This window comes from Tamandua tetradactyla, chromosome 3, assembly GCF_023851605.1.
Source record: "Tamandua tetradactyla isolate mTamTet1 chromosome 3, mTamTet1.pri, whole genome shotgun sequence".
Taxonomy (NCBI): Eukaryota; Metazoa; Chordata; class Mammalia; order Pilosa; family Myrmecophagidae; genus Tamandua; species Tamandua tetradactyla.
This window is the reverse complement of record NC_135329.1, coordinates 33897139-33916600: the sequence shown is the minus strand read 5'-3', so window position 1 is coordinate 33916600 and position 19462 is coordinate 33897139. Positions and strand designations below refer to the sequence as shown.

Sequence of the window (19462 nt, the reverse complement as noted above, 5' to 3'; positions counted from 1 at the left end):
TCTGGCCACTCCACCTCAGTTCCTCCCGCAACTTACCCTTCTTGTTCATAGATGCACAAAGCATGACTGAGTACTTCCCCAATTTTCTATGGCTCCACAAACAATGCAATTCAGTGAGACAAGGTTTTGTGACGATTGAGGATAACGGTTTAAGATTATTATTGGAGAAGATTAAAAAAAATAAAATTAGAAATGAGTGCACTGTTGTAAAACGTCCTTGCCATACCTGGCTATTAATCTTTCCAGGCCACAGCCTGCCTGATTTTACAGGCATGCCCTGCCCTTTCAAAGCAAAAACTTCTTTCATTTTTAATCTGTGGCTCTGGCCACTCCCACCACTGATTCCAAGGAGAAAAACAAAGAGTCTTTTCACTTTCAGAAATGTAGCGCTATAGACATTACTTGCTTCCATCTATATTTTATGCAAGTATGCAAGTATCTTGCCTTCAAAACAAAAATATCTATTATTTTCTTATATAAAAGAGCAGTTTTTCTCTATGTAAATATTTCCTTCACCCTAGAATGCAGAAATGAATGAACTCTTTCATTTACTGTGTTAAATTTCATATCAAAGATAAATGCTGCTAAATAAAAATACTATAAATTATCATTAAAATTATTAAATAAAGATGGGAACCTTTAGGGCAGGGATTAGGGCAAGGTGAATGATTCTGAATTGTGCAAGGGCAGTGTATGATTCTGTCATCATTTAAAAAGCTGGTAGTTGTTTATCTTGGTTTTCTTGGTATTAATACTGATTTTTAAAATATTGCTCCATAATGTCATCTCAAACCTTTTCTTTTTTTGACATCCTCTTATATTTGGTATCAGAGCTGAGTGCCTCACTTGCCTCCCACTATTCTTGGCTCTGGTATCAGATATATTTATTCAGATAAAAAATAATCTTACACTGTGGTAGTTTGAAGCTATATGCACCCCAGAAAAGGCCATATTCTTTTAATCCATTCCTGTGGGTGTAGTTCTATTAAAAGTGGGATCTTTTGATTAGGTTATTTCCATGGAGATGTGAGTGATACTCATACAAGATGGGTCTTAATCCTCTCACTGAAGTCCTTTATAAGAGGATAGTATACATACAGAAGCTAAGATGGGAAATTAAGAAAAGGTCACAGAGAACAGCACTAGAGAAGCTGAGAGAGGGAGCCACTGAAGCCAGAATTTGTAAGCAATGAAACCCAGGAAAGAAGAAACAGTAGACATTGCCTTGTGCCTTCCCATGTGAAAAAGGTGTCCCAGATGCCAGCACCTTTCTTCAAAGTCCAGGTAGCATCACGTTGTAGTCTTGAGTTGGACATTTTCATGGCCTAAGAATTGTAAATTACAAGTTAATTGTAAAAACCAACCCATTTCTGGCACATTGCATTCTGGCAGCGTTAGCAAACCAAAGCATACACAAACAAGATCTGATTTCATTTTGAAATTTTGAGGCTCTAGGAAAATCAAGGAATTGTTTAAGAATTAAAATGTGCTTGTTTAGAAGGAAATTATGGGTATATTGAGTGAAGAGCTAATGCATAAGAAACAAAGTTTCTTAGTATACGAGATATGCCAGCAGAGTCCTTAATTTAATTATCATACTTTCCCAAGGAGGAGACAACAGGGCTACGTCAATATCTCTTATTTTCTCATTATTTTTTATGGCGTTTTTTTAAACATATGTCCCCATCTTTCTGTATCCATGCTATACTGCCTTTGTTTAATCATGTCTCCAAAAAGAGCTTGTTTTTCCACAGCAATTAGTTGAATCTTGCTATATCCACATGGAGAACAATCCTTTGTCCAACTCAACCTTGGGTTTGTGTTTATAATGATGTATTCAGCACTTTATCCTATCACTGGCCAGTACTTGAATGGATAAGACAAAGATCATATCCATGAGATCTTAAAGCTCAAAAGAAAATTAATCATTTATTTGCATGTCTCATGTGAGAGTTACTAAGAAACATAAGCCAAACTGAAGTGAACACTTTGAGAGAATAGAGGAGGGAGATTTTACTTCCTTTGATAGATGGTTTATTATGTTATTTTAGTTGAGATTAAGGAATGAGGCATGTTCTTAGAGAAAATATGGAGTAGGTAAGGGCTTATCAGCACATGCTATAAGAAAGCACGAGAGTTCTTTGATGCACAAAAGTGTTTAATTTTGAGGAGCTCCCATTTATTTATTTCTTTCTTCAGTGCTCTTGCTTTAGGTTTAAGGTCCATAAAACCACCTCCAGTTGTAAGATTCATAAGATATCTCCCTACATTTTCCTCTAACTGTTTTATGGTCTTAGACCTAATGTTTAGAGTAACTGGGGAAGGTCAAAGGACCCAAAGAGGAATAGATCCTGATAAATTGGAACAGTATGATAGATTCTCACTGTCAAGGCTCTTAATTCTAGTAGGAAGAGCTTAAAAGGATGTTATCAAGGATTTTGGATTAGCCTATATAAAAAAAAAACTACACAATAATCACAGTTACTAGAAGGCAGTGTTCCTTTTCAGAACAAAGCGACTTAATTTGGTTTAAATTTTGTTCTCTCCTAAGTGGTCAGTTTATGACTCCACATTTGGGATAGCATTTTCCTGGATTCTTTATTTCCTTTTTTCTGCCTTATTTTTGCTCCAGAAACACCACTGATGCCACTTAGTTTCAGAGGTGAAATGCACCTTAACACCATGCTTAATCTCTATTCCGAATGCAACTAATAGGACTTCCTATATATTTAGTAAAACTTAAAAAAAAAAAAATCAACATAGTGTCCGAAGTCAAAGCACCATATCAGAAAGACACAAACTCTGCAACAGCATTGTGCTTGAGGAAGATGTTTCTTTTCCAAGGGTGGGTTTACTCGATCATGGTATTTGCAACCTGAGTCTAGAATTATTTGGATCTAATTTTGAGTGCAGGGACTCAAACAGAAATATGTAAACCAATGTTCATAAAGGGGCTGTTCATAATTGCTAAAAGGTGGAAGCAACCCAAGTGTTTTAGTTTTCTAGGCTGCTTAAGCAAATACCATGAAATAAGTTGACTTAAACAATGAGAATTTATTCACTTACAGTTTGACACTGGGAATAAGTCCAAATCAAGGCACTATCAGCCCAGTTGCAGGCAATCCTTTGCACCTATTGGCACATGACAAGGCACGTGGCAGCATCTATAGGTCTCTCCCTTCTCTCCCAGGTTCTGTTGATTTTAGCTTCTTGGTTCTGTGACTTTCTCTTCATGACTGAATTTGTTCTGTTTATAAAGGACTCCAATAATAATATTAAGACCCATCCTGATTGAGGTGAGACACACCTCAATGTAGTAACCTCATCAAAAGCTCGTATTTAAAAACATAGGATTTAACAAATGAGTATGACTGCTGAATCATTATATTGATATTTCTTTTGGTCTCTAGTGTCTTGGAGCAGCTAGAAGAAAAAATGAAAAATAATGGAACTGTAACCCATACCAAATTTTAAAATCAGTTCTATAACTACTTGTTAAAATGTACTTGAAAATTTATTGCTTTTTTGTGTATGTTATATATCACAACAAATATGTATGTTATATATCACAACAAATAAAAAACATTAAAAATGAAGAAATAAAAAAGCACCTGTTTACAATGGGTTCATACCCACAGGAATGTATTAGATTTAAGAACATGTTCCCTGGGTGTGCTGGTTTGAAAATATTTATGTACCCTAGAAAAGCCATGTTTTAATCCTAATCAACCTTGTGGGAGCAATGGTCTCTTCTAATCCTAATTCAGTACTGTTTGTCGGAAACTTTAATTACCTTATCTCCATGGAGATGTGACTCAATCAGTGTGGTAGAACTTTTCTACTAAAAGTTCTAACAATTTTATTGATCCTCTCAAATAATGACTTTTTTAAAAAAATTTCTCTATTATGTATCCATTTTCTTTTATTCACTTTTATTCTACTTACTTTGGCTTTCATTTCCTCCTTTTTTTTTTTTTCTAATTTCTTGGGTTTTTCTGATTTCTTGGGTTGAACCTTAGATTGTGATTTGTGACCATGTATTATTTCCAATATAAAATCACTTAGGATGGTGCAACGGTGGCTCAGTGGCAGATTTCTTGCCTGCATTGCTGGAGACCTGGGTTTGATTCCTGCTGCCTGCCCATGCCAAAAAAAAAAAAAAAAAATTATAAATTTCCTTTTTCAAAGCACTGCCTTAGCTGCATTCTCACAAAATTTGATATTTTATGTTTACATTTACAGATCAGTTCAAAATACTTTCCAATTTCTCTTGTAACTTCTTTGACATATTGCTTATTTATAAAAATTTTTATTAATTTATACATATTTAAGGCATTTTCCTGATATCTACTTGTTACTAATATCTTTTAAAATTCCAGTGTTGACAAAGAGCATATTTTGTGCGATTTTTAATTATTTTGAATTTTTTCAGACTTATTTCATGGCTTAGAATATGGACTATATTAAGCAATTCTTGAGCATATTCTGCTGTAATTGAGTAATTTTTGAGAGGATCAAAACTTTTTTTAAAAAGTCATTATTTGAGAGGATCAATAAATCAAAATTCAGCTGTAATACTGGGTGATATTGCGTTCAAATGTTCCATAACTTTACTGATATTTTGTTTTCTTTTTAAATCCATTCCAAGGAAAGAAGTGTTGAAATCTCCAAGTGTAATTGTTAGTTTTCTATATTTCCTCTCATTTCTAAGATTTTCTTTAAGAGCTTTGACATTCTGTTCTTAGGTACAAACGATTTAGTATTAATACGCAGTCTTGTTGAATTAACAGCTTTATCATTAGGAACTACCACTCTTTATCCCTGATAATATACCTTGTTCTAAAATCTACTTTAATGTATGGTCAATTAGCCAATAAAGTCAATTTAGTTTTCTGTAAACCAGTGTTTGTCTAGTTTATCTGTTCCCATCTTTTTACTTTAAATCTATGCTTTGTCTTTATATTCATGATTAAAGTGGGCATTCTGTGGGCAGCATGAACTTTGGTCTCCGTTTTTAACCTGACAACCTCTCCCCTTAAAATGAAATGTTTAGAACGGTTGCAGCATACTGCATTCCATTGTGCAGAGCCACATTTCCATCGGGTATCATTTCTTTCTACCTGAAGAAATTATTTTATTTGTTTATATACTATATATCTCCTGGTAAGGCATTTTTTATGCTTTTTTTGTTGTTGTTATTTGAAAATGCCTTTACCTTCATTTTTGAAATATACTTTTGCTAGCATGGAATTCTAGGTTGACAGACTCTTTTTTTTCTTTTGGTGCTTAAAGAAATGGCATCATTGTATTCTGGCTTGCATAGATTCTGGTCAGAAGTTTGTTGTAATTCCACTTTTTGTTCCTCTATATGTATTGTGTCTTTTATCTCTGGCCACTTTTAAGAATTTCTTTTTAGCGTTAGCTTAAAATAATTTGATTGTGAGGTGCTTGGTGTAGTCTCCATTATGTTACTCTGCTTGGGATTCTTTGAGAACCTGAATTTGTTGGTTTACAGTTTCATAAAAATTTGAGGGGAAAATGGAACATTATATCATCAACTGTATTTTTTCTCCCTGTTCTGGTTTGCTAGCTTCCAGAATGCAATGGCTTTTAAAAGGGGGAATTTAATAAGTTGCAAGTTAACAGTTTGTAGGTCATGGAAATGTTCAATTAAAGCAAGTCTATAGGAATATTCAATCTAAGGCATCCAGGGAAAGATACCTTGATTCAAGAAGGCCAGTGAAGTTCAGGGTTTCTCTCTCAAATGAAAAGGCATGTGGCAAATGCAGCGTCATCTGCTAGCTTCTTCTCCTGGCTTCCTGTTTCATGAAGCTCCCTGGGAGGTATTTTCCTTCTTCATCTCCAAAGGTCGCTGGCTGGTGGACTCTCTACTTCTCATAGCTATGTCATTCTTTGCTCTTTCAGAATCTCTCACATTCTCCAAAATGTTTCCTCTTTCATAGGGTTCCAGTAAATTAATCAAGACCCACCCAAATGGGTGGAGACACGTCTCCACCTAATCCAGTTTAACAACCACTCTTGATTGAGTCATCTCTCCAGGGGATGATCTAATAACAGTTTCAAATATACAGTACTGAATAGGGATTAGAAGAAATGGCTGCCTTTACAAAATGGGATTAGGATTAAAACATGGCTTTTCTAGGGTACATATATCCTTTTAAACCGGCACACTCCACATCCTTCTTTCTGTCACCAAACACATATATGCTTGATTGCTTGATGTGTTTCCATAGGTTACTTAATTTTTTTCAATCTTTTATCTCTCTTTACCTCATTCTTTGTTTGTTTTTGTTCTATTAACATAAACTCAGATTTACTTATGTTTTCTTCTGTAGCGTCGTATGTTGTTAAATCAATCCAGTATACATATTACTCTGATAGTTATTTTTCCTCTCTGAAAGTTTCATTTGATTCTTTGTAGTTTCTATTTCCCTTCTTTTCAAGATCATCTTTTTTTTCATCCTCAGACATTTTTATAAGATTTATAGATCTTTTAAGTTCCTTTTGCTAATTCTATCATGTTTGTCATTACTGAATCTGTTTATAATGATTGTTTTTTATCTTGGTCATAAATCATATTTTCCCTCTTCTTCACATATGTGACAATTTTAAACAAGATTTAGCACATTATAAAGCTCAAAGCATTGAGTGCTGGGTTTTGTTTCCCCTTAAAAGATGATAGACTTTATTTTGGCTCATAGTTATGTTTCTTGTGGATCAGTTTGACCTTTTCAAGAATGGCCTTTATAATTTGTTAGGGTTGTTCTGGAACTGTTTAATGTAGAGCTAAATAGCACCACTGCTAATGCGATACCTTTCTGAGGCATCTATCTTGAGGTTTCTCCCCTTTGGCTTGTGTACACTCCTGGAATTGTTCTGCCGTTCCCTTTTCACTGATTTTGTTTTCCTGTGGCCTTGTAAAGTCTCGCTCCCAGCATGCTCAGATCAGTATTCAGCCCCAGGTTTAAGGAACTTGGCACAACTCAAGTGCTTTGTCTCAGTTCAGCTGCTTCCTCTCTATTTTTCAACCCTGGAAATTTCTCATTCTCTTCAACTCAGTAGGTTGCTGGTTTCTGCTTGGCTTCCTCCTCCCTATGCTATGGCCTAGAAGTTGCATCCACCATAGTAAGCCCAGCACAATCACAAGGCTCACCGCATTTGTTCCTTCCTCTCAGGAATCACACTCCTACACTGCTGGTTTCCAAAGGCTGAAAACAGCTGTTTCATATCTCTTGTCTGACTTTTTCCTTGTATACTGTAGGAGGGCAATTCCCAGAGCAGTAATCCTTTTTTGATGGAAGGTGAAGTCTATGCTCTTATCTTTGAGTTTTGCGTCCCTCTTCCTGAGTGCCATGATGTCTTCTCTTTCTGATGATTGAGGGTTGAGTCAGGGATTTATAAATCTTCCATTCAGTTTATTGAATCATTCCATTCAACACTGAGAGAAAACTAAATAGTTAAACTACTGTATCTCCAAATCATTTGCGTATAATTCAATACGATTAACATTTGATGAACAGTGTCTATGTTCAAGGTACTTTAATAGGCAATCCAAAAATGATTATAACAAAGTCCTTGCTCTTGATGGCTGTGCAACCAAATATAGAGATTAAGTGTGTGCAAGGCAAAAATCAAGCAAGGTTCAGAGCTGGAATCTGCAAGTTAGAACCTTGTGGTAATTCAGAGGATGATAAAGAACAAATTCATTATCTTAAAAACTGGTCAATATGAGGAAAAAATCTACTTTTTATCCCTTATAAAAAGTATTCTAACAGAGAAATGAAAAAGAAAGGATAGGATTAGAACATCATCATTTTTGCAAATCCCAATGAATTAATGGATAAGATGATAATGAGCCACTAGCGTCACAGAAGGAGGGACCCCCAACGTCAGGTGTCTCCTGATGAAAAAATACAGCCTCCCAGGATTCTCACCCAAGAGATTGTGGCAGGGTTTCATCAAGCCTTTGGATCCAGATGCCAATTTGCAGGAAACACAAGGGACGGAGGGACTGAGCTACACCACAAGGAGGGAGTTAGCTAAATCCACACTGGCCAAACCAATGGGACCTTCAACAAATACATTGCAAGGAAAAGAGGGTAGACGGGAACTATAAAGACTGAAAGAGCTTTAAAGACATCTATATTTTTTTAATGATCAAGGCTAAACAGTAGCGTCTGGGGACACAAATTAAGGTGATGAAGTCAGACTAGTTGCACGTGGTGGGATGAGTAGGGTAAGATTGGGAGAGGCACCTGGAGCGGTTTGGGGTGGGAAAGGCTTGCTATTTCTTAACTCGCATGGTGGTTATAAGGACATTTGTGTTAATCCAACTCATTAAACCGAGTATTTTGTGCGGGTTTTCTTTATCTATCTTTATTTTGCAATAAAAAGGCTTTAAAAAAGAACAATATGACAGACTGAATAAACAATCACAATAGGTTGCTTTGATGAATCACTAAGGGAAAACTCAGAGAGGAAAGCAGTTTGTCCAAGACCACACGTGCAAACAAAAAGAATCTTGTGGCAAATCAATGCAATTATCATGTTTATTTGAGAAATCAGCTGTGTTTTCAAGAATGGAGTAAAATTTGAGATGGCCACTGAGAGATGGGTTTAAGTTTTAAAGCTAAAGTTGAGGGAATGATTACATAGCCGGTAGGGGACAGCCAGACCACAGGCAGGATGACAGGAAAGTGGAGCAAAAGGAATATTTAAGAAAGAACCAGGTGCCCCATTCCTCAGAGACAGAAAGTTTTCAGAAGGTTTGGAATGAACCTGAGGAATATATTAGAGTTTTAGACACTATATGGGAGACCTAGTTCGATTCCCTCAGTGCAATTCCCCCCACCTCCCCCCCTGCTATTCCCCCACCTCCCATCCCCCCCACCCCCCACCGCCCCAAGCCAGCAAATGGTGCTGCAATAACGGGCTACTCACAGGGAGAAAGAATGAAATGTGGCCCCCACCATACGGCATACACATAAAAAGTTTCACGGGACAGATTTGGTGGCGATATGGTATGGTAGATAGAGGGAGGGAAAGTCAAAGATGTGGGAGATAAAAAAGCAAAAGGCGGACAGTTATCTCTTCCACATCACAACTTTCCCCAATTGCGACTTTCCCATCCCTGTTTCGATGTATCCTGGGTTGGCATAAGAAATAAAGTGGGAATTTTGTTGGAGTTTTGTGACCCGTGAAGAAATCCACAAAGCCATTGTTGCAGCTAAACCAACAACTGCAAAGCATTGGCATAAACGATGAGATCCGCATCGCTCTCACGTAGAAAGTGAAGGATCGTTATTAAAAAAATAATAAGGCATTCTGGTAGACTCTGACATCATACGAAAAAATACTAACTCCTTATATGATTTCCTAGAAGAAAATGAAGGTAAAGGGTCTTTCCCCATGGATATATATATATATATATATATTTTTTTTTTTTTTTTTTTTTTTTTGCTTGGGCAGCCTCGGGAAATCAAACCTTCAGTCTCTGGCATGGCAGGCAAGAGTTCTGACACCGAGCCATCTCCCTAAGGATTTTGAAGCCAGCCAAAGCTGATCTGAAATTTTTTAAAAATGTTTATCCTACGCAATGTAAAAGTAATGGGAGAGAAAGTGTCTGCCAATCAAGAGGTAGCTAGGGAGTTTCCTGAAACACACACAAAAAAATTATATACAGATTTTCCAGATTGTGGGGTGCTACTAACCTGCACAATATGGAAGGGAGAACTGTTTTTAAGGAAGAACAAGAAGTAGAACCTGACAACCTTGGAAAATAAGTTGATGTCACATCATAGATTTCTCTACAGACTGTACTTTACTTGCATTAAAAGGGAGATAGAGTAACAACTTCTTAATTGCTTACAGGACAACGACAACAACAACCATAATTTTTTAAAATTCAAGCTTCTATTTCTTTTTAAAAAAAAAATTTAATCTGACTTTGCTTTTAAAAATTTTAAGGAAGCATTTTCCCATTTTACAACATGATCGTCACGTTTCTGGGATTTTCATTTCTTTCTTCGGCAGCATTTCCGGCCCGACACAGAGCAGCGGCCGATCTGTTCCTCCTTTGGAAGGCAGCCGATCAAGGCACACCGGCCCTGTCTTATTCTGCAATAATATCTTTGTAATGTACTTATGAGTGCTCCATTAGCTGCAACGAAAAAAAAAAAGAATGCAAGGGTAGATTTTAGGAAAGCTTTTGATACACATAGGAGGCTTTTGGAATTCCTTAAATAACTGATCTGGGTTTTTTTTATTGTTTTACTATAAAATCATGAAGAAAAAAAAGGCAGGACTAAGTAACTAATAGACAATATTTCTATGGGTAGCAGCTCAGCTGTGAACCCACAGCAGCATCAGAAAAAATTGTGGGGCACCAGGACCTCCCATGTGAATAGATATGAGTAGCCTCTTGAGGCAGCCCAAAGAGTTTTCTCTTCGATCATTAAGCTTAATAAATGGAGGTCTGTACATCTGTTCTCAGACTAAATCAAGCTTCCCTGCTGTTATTAATTTTTAAATCACTTTTTTTCATGTCTCATTAAAAGGTCTTTCCGTGGAGGAGTAGGTGAGGAGATACGTTTTAACAACCATATGACCCAGCAATTCTGCTACTAGGTATATACCAATAAGAATTGAAAGCAGGTACAACTATTGACACACTGATGTTCATAGCGGCATTATTCACAATTGCCAAAAGAGGGGAAGTAACCCAAGTGTCCATCAACCAATGAATGAATAAACATAACATGGTATGTTCACACGGTGGAATATTATTCATTCATAAAAAAGAATGAAGTCCTGAAACATGCGAAAACAGGGAACGTTGAAGGCATCATGTTGAATGAAATAAGTCAGACAGAGAAGGACAGATATTGTGTGATCTCACTGATTTGAAACAATGAGAATAAGCAAAGTCATAGAATCAGAATCTAGAATGTGGGTTACCAGGGGACGGGGTGGGGATAGGGAATGGCAATTGAGGCTGAAAATGTACAGAGTTCCTGTCTGAATGTTGGAAATGTGGTAATGGATAGTGGCCATGGTAGCCCAACATGGTGAACACAATTAACTAAGCACTGAAATATGTATCTGAATATGGAAAAAGGAGGAAATTTTAGATCATAGATGTGGTAACAGAATACAGATTTTTCAAAAATCCATGAAAATACACTACATGGTGAACTCTAAATTAAACCATGGACTTCAATTAATAGAACAATTTTAAAGATGTGCTATCAATTGCAATGAATATTCCACATCAATGCAAGGGGAAGATGATATACGGGAATCCTTTTTTTTTTATTATTGACAGTTCTGTAAGCTCACAAATTCTCTAATAAAAAACTCAGAATGAAATAGCACTATAGACCCACTGAAATAAAAAAGACAACAATTGGACGGGCCATGGTGGCTCAGCAGGCAAGAATACTCGCTTGCCATGCCAGAGGACCTGGTTTGATTCCTGGTGCCTGCCCATGTTAAAAAAAAAAAAAAAAAAAAAAAAAAAGACAACAATTACAAGTATTGACAAGAAAAAAAAAAAGTGGTTTAGGAAAAGTTCTTGACGCTTCTTGTCCAAAAGCAAAGGTAATACCTAGTTCCCATACAAATAATTTACTTGGTCTAAAAGCTTCCCGAAAAATAGAGACTGGCTCTGTATTAACTATTCAGCCCTCCTTTTCCCAGGCCCCTCTTACCTGGAACAGGCATCAAAAATAAGAAGAACAATGCAAAGAGAAGGTAAGAGATCCTCATAGCTGACAGGCTTCACAGCAAGCTGAGACTGGAGTGAAAGAAGTGCTTCTTCACTTTATAAAGGCTCCAGGTATGCAGCCATAGGTAGAAATGAGTTAAGTCTGCAATTCTTGTAATATTACCGCGATGACAATATGATGTATTTCCTGGTGCTTCATACCAAAGCCTCTGACACGCCTACTCACCCAGCAGTTCATTACAAACCTAACGTGTGAAACAAACCTGTGTATGCTTCCCTTTAGGCTCCAGGGGCTTGTCCATGTCTGGCTCAGATGTGGTAGTGGGTGCAGGTCAGACTGGTGTAGGCAAGACCTGCCTCCTTTTGGGAGTCATCCCAGGGCACATAGCTTGAGACTGACTTGTCCACACTCCAGTATTTTTAAGCTCTCAACTCCCTGCCTTTTTCCTAATGGGCTGGGAAAGTCTAAAGCTCATCTGGCAGCCAAATAAATACAGAACAGATTCACAATCTGAGAGCAAATTAGGCTGGGCCACACCTTGAGCCTACACAGATGCTCCTGACATTGAGGTCAAACAGGATCACCTTTTAGGTGGTGAGAAAAAGGAAGAAAACTGGACAATATTTGAAAACCCCTGACCCCGTGCCCTTGGCTTATCATAGGGTGCTGTAACTTGAGTGAAACATGTCTTACACTTTATCATTGCCTGAAAGCTACCAAATTTATGAGTCAAAAATGTGTCTCACTTTATTTCATCAGAGAAAGAGAATGTTGGGGAAGGCTGGCATCTACTGACTGATGACACTTCCTGTGCAAATGAGGGGCTCAAAAGGTACACTGAAGACTTGAGTTACTCATAGCTGACAAGCACTCAAGGAAGTCCAGGGGTCAGATGATTGCCATTGGATATATGTTTGTATGTTTGCTTGTCAAGATTTACTATTGCCATTGGATATAGTCAATGTTCAGAAGGCCAACTGCTTATTTTTTAAATATAATTAGACCTAAATATTAAGTAATCCAGTCAATGGTATGTATTTGTTGATAGACTATTTATTTGGGAGCTGAAGTCACCAGAACATGGCCTGACTGTTGCACTGTGTGACTATAACTATAACGGATCCATAGGGATTCAGGGATAGTTAGTTGTAGGGGGGATGTCTTCAGGGTTCTGATGCACCCATTGGATTCATTAAACAATCTTTGAATACCTATCATAGCGACAAGACCATGTGCTTGCATGTGAGTAGAAGGGATGATGGAAGGAGGTGAGAGGCAAAGAAGGACCAGTTATGTTTTTTCTCTCAAAGGACTAGCAATGTAGGTTAAGGGAGATTGGCATGCAGTCAAATAAAAGACAGATTTCAATAAGCGACAGCATGAAGGTTCAAGCAATTCTGTAAATGCATAAGAAAGTTCAGTCATTTTGAAGGGTGGGTTTAGATCAGCACATTTAAAAAGACTTTAGAATTGCAGACCCTTCAATCTTTTCAAAATTTAACTTTACCCTTAAATTCAGGATTTGAAACAAAGCAAAGATACTTTTAAATGGGAGAAGGAGATGAATGTTGGGTGGGACTGGTGTTGACCGTGCAGGAGAGGATTTACCTTAGATTGTTTATAACAGAGAGGGTGGGGTGGGATGTTGTAGACAATTATAAACCAGTTCAGCCCAGGACTCAGATTACACTCATCATGTGATCAGGCCACTAGTGATTTAATTTTCCACTTAGGGAATAGAACTTCACAGGTAAATCCTAGGTCTAACCTATTTCTTCAGAGACAAGTAGGCATTTATAAGGTACCATCAATATTTGGCAAGAAGTTCTTTAGGAATGAAAGCCACGTTTCCTTGGCAGCTAATAAGAAGCCGGGGGGTTGGCTATGTCATTGGCTGTTAACTTTCTCAAGTTTGAGCACCCTTACCAACTCACGAAAATATAATTTGGGGGAACATTTGTGTGTGTATGTTTTGTTTGTTTTTGCATGGGCAGGTACTGGGAATAGAACCCAGGTCTCCCGTATGGTAGGCAAGAACTCTGTCTGCTGAGCCACCGTGGCCCACCCAGAACATTTACGTGTTTTAAAAAATATAAAATGGGTGGGCCATGGTGGCTCAGCAGGCACAGTTCTTGCCTGCCATGCTGGAGACCCGGGTTCGATTCCCAGTGCCTGTCCATGTTAAAAAAATACATATATATGTGTGTGTATATATATATATATATATATATATATATATAAAAGTAGGGCAGGCAATGGTGGCTCAGTGGTAGAGTTCTTGCCTGCCATGCCAGAGACCAGGTTAGGTTCCCAGTACCTGCCCATGTAATAAAAATTGTTTATATATTTATAAAATAATACATGTTTTTGGTAAAAATCAAAACAATAGATGAGGAAGACAGTGTCCTTTACCACTTCCTACCCTGTAGAACCACTGGTTTTTGAGCTTTGCACTGTTTTTCACTTATTACAATGCTTTTTATGTCAAATAAGTACTGTTATCTTTCTCAAATAATAGCAGTTACATTTTAAATGTTTAATTGGCACAAATGAATACATGCATATGGAGTCTCCAAACAGGGACAAGAGCCTGGGTTCTTGCCACTCCCTGCCCTCAGAGCTTCAAGTCACAGTACTTGGAAATGCAGACCCTGCAAGCTATTGTACTGCAGGCTCTTAGTTTTCTCCCAGCTCTAACAATCAACATTTCTACAATATTATTATTAGGTTTTCAGAGGAAGGGCTACTTCCTTTATTTATGCTTTGTTCATATCAGACTTTCCTCTGATCAGTTTTTATAATTCTGATTTTAAAATATGTATTAGAACAAGGAGTTGATTGATCTAAATTTTTGGTTGCAGGGCAAAGCTATGGAGGAGAGAGCACTAGTTTGAAGTCAGGAGTCACCAGTTTAATTCTCTTCGTTATTTGGGTTTGCTTGAACAAGTTATTTAAGCTCAGTGAACATCTGTACCTCTTTAATAAAGCATATAGAGCAATGTATGTCCTAGTTAGCTCATAGTGAAAGTTGTGTAAGTTAATGACTTGAAATTGACTTGCAAACTAACAGTACCTTAATAACATATGACCCAAGTGACCAGTGATGAGTGGTTAACAATATTAAGGTAGTTTAAAGATTATGACATGGGATCCTAGCAAGGGAATCTAGGATTTCAAGTTTTTTTATCTTGATATAGTCTAAGATTTATTTAGTCATTATCTTTTGCAGCCATTTTAATCTTGTCATGACCACCATTACATAAGTTCTATATTTAACAATAAACAAAATCATGCATTATCACATATTTACAAATGAGGAAGCTGAGTCCTGTCTTAGGTCACCCAGCTAGAAATGGTAGAGTTGTGACTTGAAGTCAGTAATGCCAGTCATTTTTCTGTTGACTCTCCCATTCATTCCTTGCTTGCTTCTGCTCTGCTCACCATAGAGAGCTATATCCATTTTCCAGGCACCACTGCATTATAGGTACCACATAGATTGGCCAAAACGAGGCACTTGCAGAAATGGGAGAGCAGAGATTAGTGGGCAGCCAGGGTATTTCTCCTCCTTACTTGAGAAGGCATCTCCTCTGTGGCTCCATGTCCCAGTTTCCAGCAGGCAGACCCACCATGGCTCCAGCATCTGCTAGGTGGCCCATATTTCACACTTTGGTAAAATCACTTCCCCAGGTCCCTCTAACCTTGGAGATAGTTGGGTCTTTCTGTTTTGAAGTTATGAGATGCTATACCATACTTTTTGGCTGCTCAGATCTTCTTACCTGTGTATCCAGTTCCCTATATTAGATTACCCCCATTTGAGATCCCTAAATTGGTTCCTGTTTCCCTTATTAAGCTCTGCCAGATTTCAAAGTCCATGCTCTAAACCATCACACTGTTAAAAGTTTAATGAATATTTCCCTTCTTGGTGACAATACCATGCTATCACCAGCTATAAAAGTATTTTCCTCACACTACTTTCCTGTATATTTCTATCAACATCTTAAAATTTAGCATAGAGAAAGCTTATTGAGAGGATAATACAGAGTCGCCAATACACAATGTCCTCACAACTGCGTATGCTTACATTGTAGGTATATGTGTAAGACAATTTCTAGCATCCTGACTTTATTTTTATCACTGTTATTTTAGCTTAATTGTTTCTATAGCTAAACATTTCTATATTTCCAAAATACCATAAATAGGGAAACAGGTGAAACAAAACCATTCCCACCATATAGGACTACCTTTCTTTCATGAATTGTGGCAAACTACAGGCTTTCAGGCTGAGGACCATCTTTGGAAGCATTTTGTTTTGCCCCATTGTGTTACACTTCCAAGGTGTTTTAAAATCAATGAATTAGCTAAGTGTCATTTTGGTTTCAGTGTAAGTAACTTAGCACTTACAGTCTTCTTTGTCCTGCTTCATGCATTTATATACTTCCAAATTTTCTGAAGGCATCTGCGCTTTTGACTCCTGCTTTAGAAGATATTATTTTCCCTTCAAACCCAAAGCAGAGAGTGCTACTTCACAACAGAGGACAGTGTAGTAGGAAACGCAGAGACTTTTATGTTGCACTGGGTAACTGAGTTATCTCTCCAAATCACCTGGGTGTGAACCAATACGTTATATCGTCTTCAAGTTGCACATTTTCTTGGAATTTATGCATCTTCTAGGAATGCACAAACACTACTGGACCTTTAACTTCCTAATTGAGAGCACTCTGTTTTGTGATGTGGTCCATTCACTGTACAAAAAAAGAGAAAGAAAATATCAGTGGAAGGAAGTGTAAAGTAAGAAACAAAAGTAAGGCACAGAAGACACCTGGGTAATCATGAGTTATAGGAGTCATGATTTGGTTTCTGGTGGAGTGAATAGGCAGAGACAAGTGCTCCCTGCAGGAGCAAGTGCACAGAGGTGAAAAAGCGCAGAACGAGTTTGGGGGACTGTGAATAGACTAGACAGGCCAAAGTCCACTAGAGTGTGAATTGGACACTTTAATTCTGCCAGACTCATTGCCATTGATGATGGATGTGGTCTGTGGTATTATGAAACCCAACAAACCCATGTTCTTAATCTTAATCCATGTCCCTGTGAGTGCGAAGCTATTATAAATAGGGCTTGTTGAAAGTATCAACGAGCTGAAGGTACACTAGATACATTTGCATTTGATTTGGTAGGTGAATGGGGTCCATGCCAAAAATTGATGAAAAACTAGACTTAAGATTTAAATTATCTATAAATCTGCCCTTACAGATAACTCCTTATTCAATAAAGATTGAAGAGAAGCCATAGAGAAAGATGCACATACAATTGGGCTAATGAGCCTGGTGGCAACTCTTTCAAAATTCTTTCATTTGCATAATCTACTTGCAAATAATGCCTACCAATGATTCTGGGAGTTTGACAACTGTGGGACAGGCTACACATTGATGCCTAGAGATGTCTGCTGGGTGCTGGAAGTTTGCCTTGTTCCTCTACTCCTCTGTAGAGCAACAGGGTTCTCAGAGCAACCAACATCAGATCGGGGGAAGAAGCTCTCAGCCTGAACATTGTCACGTTTTCTCTGTCCAAGGTCTATGCCAAATTTGTAAATAAAGGAGTGGGCGACTGGTCTTCACAGTGGTCTTACACTGAGAGTCACTGAGGCTTTGCATTGGCCAAATACCATCTTATTCCACCATATCACTTCATACAAAAATAAATTAATCTGAAGAGATGATGTTCAAGATCCTCTTTGGCCAAGTCAGTGTGGCTCCTTTTCAAAGTTTTCTATGCTTAATATGTTCCACTTTCACACAGGCATTCCCCAGTGTCCTAAAACTGGACACTCTAATTGAGCCAGACTTATTGCCATTGATGATGGATGTGGTCAGTAGTATTATGAACCCCAACAAATGCATGTTCTTAATCTTAATCCATGTCCCTGTGGATGTGAACCCATTGTAAATAGGGCTTGCTGAAGATATCATTTTTACTTAAGGTATGGTAAACTGAACCAGATTACTGGAAACTTTATAAAGAGAACCCAGAAATCACAGAAACAAGAAAGAGAAGACATTGCCATGGGATGGGAGGCAGAGGTAAATCAAGGAGCCCCAAGGATTGCTGCAGCCAATACCAGATGATACAACCTTTGAGGAGAAAGCATCCCACCTGCTAACACCTTGATTTTGAACTTCTTTTCTCAAAACCATCAGCCAATAAATTTCTGCTTAAGATAAAACTAGTTTTTGGAATTTGTGATAACAGCTTAGGCAAACTAAGACAATGGATTATCTCTCAAGATCCTACTCATGAGTCTACCAATACAGAGACACTTCTTAGCTTTTGGAAATGAATAATAAAATGGCAAACTGTTTCTATGTCCTTAGTCTGCACCAAATCTCCACAGAGAGATCCTTTCAGCCTCTCTAAGATCCCATCAAATTATTCTTGACTTTCCTTCAAGTAAATGTCATGCTTACCTGTTGTCTGAGACAGTATTAAAAGAACAAGGAAAACTGAGAGAAACTGTAGAATGGACTGGAACCTCTTGAGATTCTCAGGAGAGTAGAGTCAGAAAACTCTTTCTGACAGTGAGCTCTTAGGCACTGAGTGTACTGTTGGAAAGGAAGGGAATAGTGCACTGAAAGAAGGACCTTGGGTTCACTGAATGCATTTTCAAATTATGGTCAGGCATAAACTTGAAGGGTAGATTCTTTCTATTTATGGACACACACAAGTTAAATCCTGCAAGGACTAAGAGAAGTGTCTCCTAAATCAATGTAGCATTTATTCCCTATTTTCCATATTTTTCCTTGTGATTAGAATGATTGCTGACTTCTTCGTCAAATAAGAAAATACTCTTATAGTTTAGAAAGCACAATTCCAAGAAAAGACGGAAAATACAGGAACAGGTCTCAACTTTAATTCTCTCTCGGACCAAGTATTTTTAAGTTATAGGAACAGAATGGGACAGGGAACAACTCTCTCCAATTATTCCCCATGTTCCAGACTTTCCCTGAAATTTTCTTTATGTTTTCATCTATTCTTGCTTCTTTCCCTCTTGTTTTAAAGAAAAAACATTTATCTTTTCTGAGACTTCTTTCTTTAAATAAACTCCTGGAACCTGCCTCTCTAGATCAGATGTCATTGCTTATCTCCTTTCTCTGTTATATCATTCTTTACTTCAAAATAGCCTATCCTAAGTCCTTTTTTCTCCTCAAACGATTACCTCACTCTCTTTCCTTCATCATCAGATTTCTGCAAAGAGTATCTATACTCACAGGTACCCTTTATCCTCCAACCCATTGCCCTTTAATTTATTGTTTCCTGCCATCTGCCTCCAGAAGTGCATTGAAACCACCCTCTCCAAGCTCCACAATGACCTTTGCACTCCTTAATCTAATGGCTTCTTTGTCAGAAATAATCTGACTCAACCTTTGTAACATGTGACCTGTGGCACCACTTGCAATTTTGAAACCTATCCCCCTACTTCTACTCAACCATCCAGCAAACTTTGTAGACGCCTTCCCTATCTTAGGACTGGTTCTAGATGCTGTAAGGACACAAACATAAACAATACTTAGTCTCTGCACTCTGTGTCCTTCACTATCTCCCAGTGTAATAATGGGAAAGATAAAGATGCTGACATGTCAACACATAATTTGAAAGATGTATACTTTGCATTTGCTCCTATCCTTCTGATGACTTTCTTTCATTATTATGGAAATTTGAT

General features: G+C 37.7%; 1 protein-coding gene and 1 long non-coding RNA gene across 3 annotated transcripts in view; one reads left to right on the top strand and one right to left on the bottom strand.

The window, feature by feature from the left end:
• Window positions 1–11860, top strand: part of LOC143676016 (uncharacterized) — a 43141-nt gene extending 31281 nt beyond the window's left edge. For both annotated transcript variants that reach the window (XR_013171758.1, XR_013171757.1), the window contains one exon: window positions 11719–11860. This is a non-coding gene — a long non-coding RNA (uncharacterized LOC143676016). The remainder of the gene's footprint in view (window positions 1–11718) is intronic.
• Window positions 9866–12454, bottom strand: LOC143676015 (beta-defensin 103A-like). The gene is made up of 2 exons (XM_077151861.1): window positions 11730–12454; window positions 9866–10180 (listed from the first exon to the last, which is right to left on the bottom strand). Exons 1-2 carry the CDS (start codon window positions 11785–11787, stop codon window positions 10035–10037), a joined length of 204 nt encoding a protein of 67 aa, XP_077007976.1. The 5' UTR covers window positions 11788–12454; the 3' UTR covers window positions 9866–10034.
• Window positions 12455–19462: the final 7008 nt, after the last annotated feature.

Bases quoted from the DNA above. Each gene is read 5' to 3' on its own strand.
- LOC143676015 (XM_077151861.1), bottom strand. From the start codon at position 11,787: ATGAGGATCTCTTACCTTCTCTTTGCATTGTTCTTCTTATTTTTGATG. The intron at 10,181-11,729 runs GTAAGAGGGGCC...TTTTCGTTGCAG, and splicing joins ATTTTTGATGCCTGTTCCAG to CTAATGGAGCACTCATAAGT.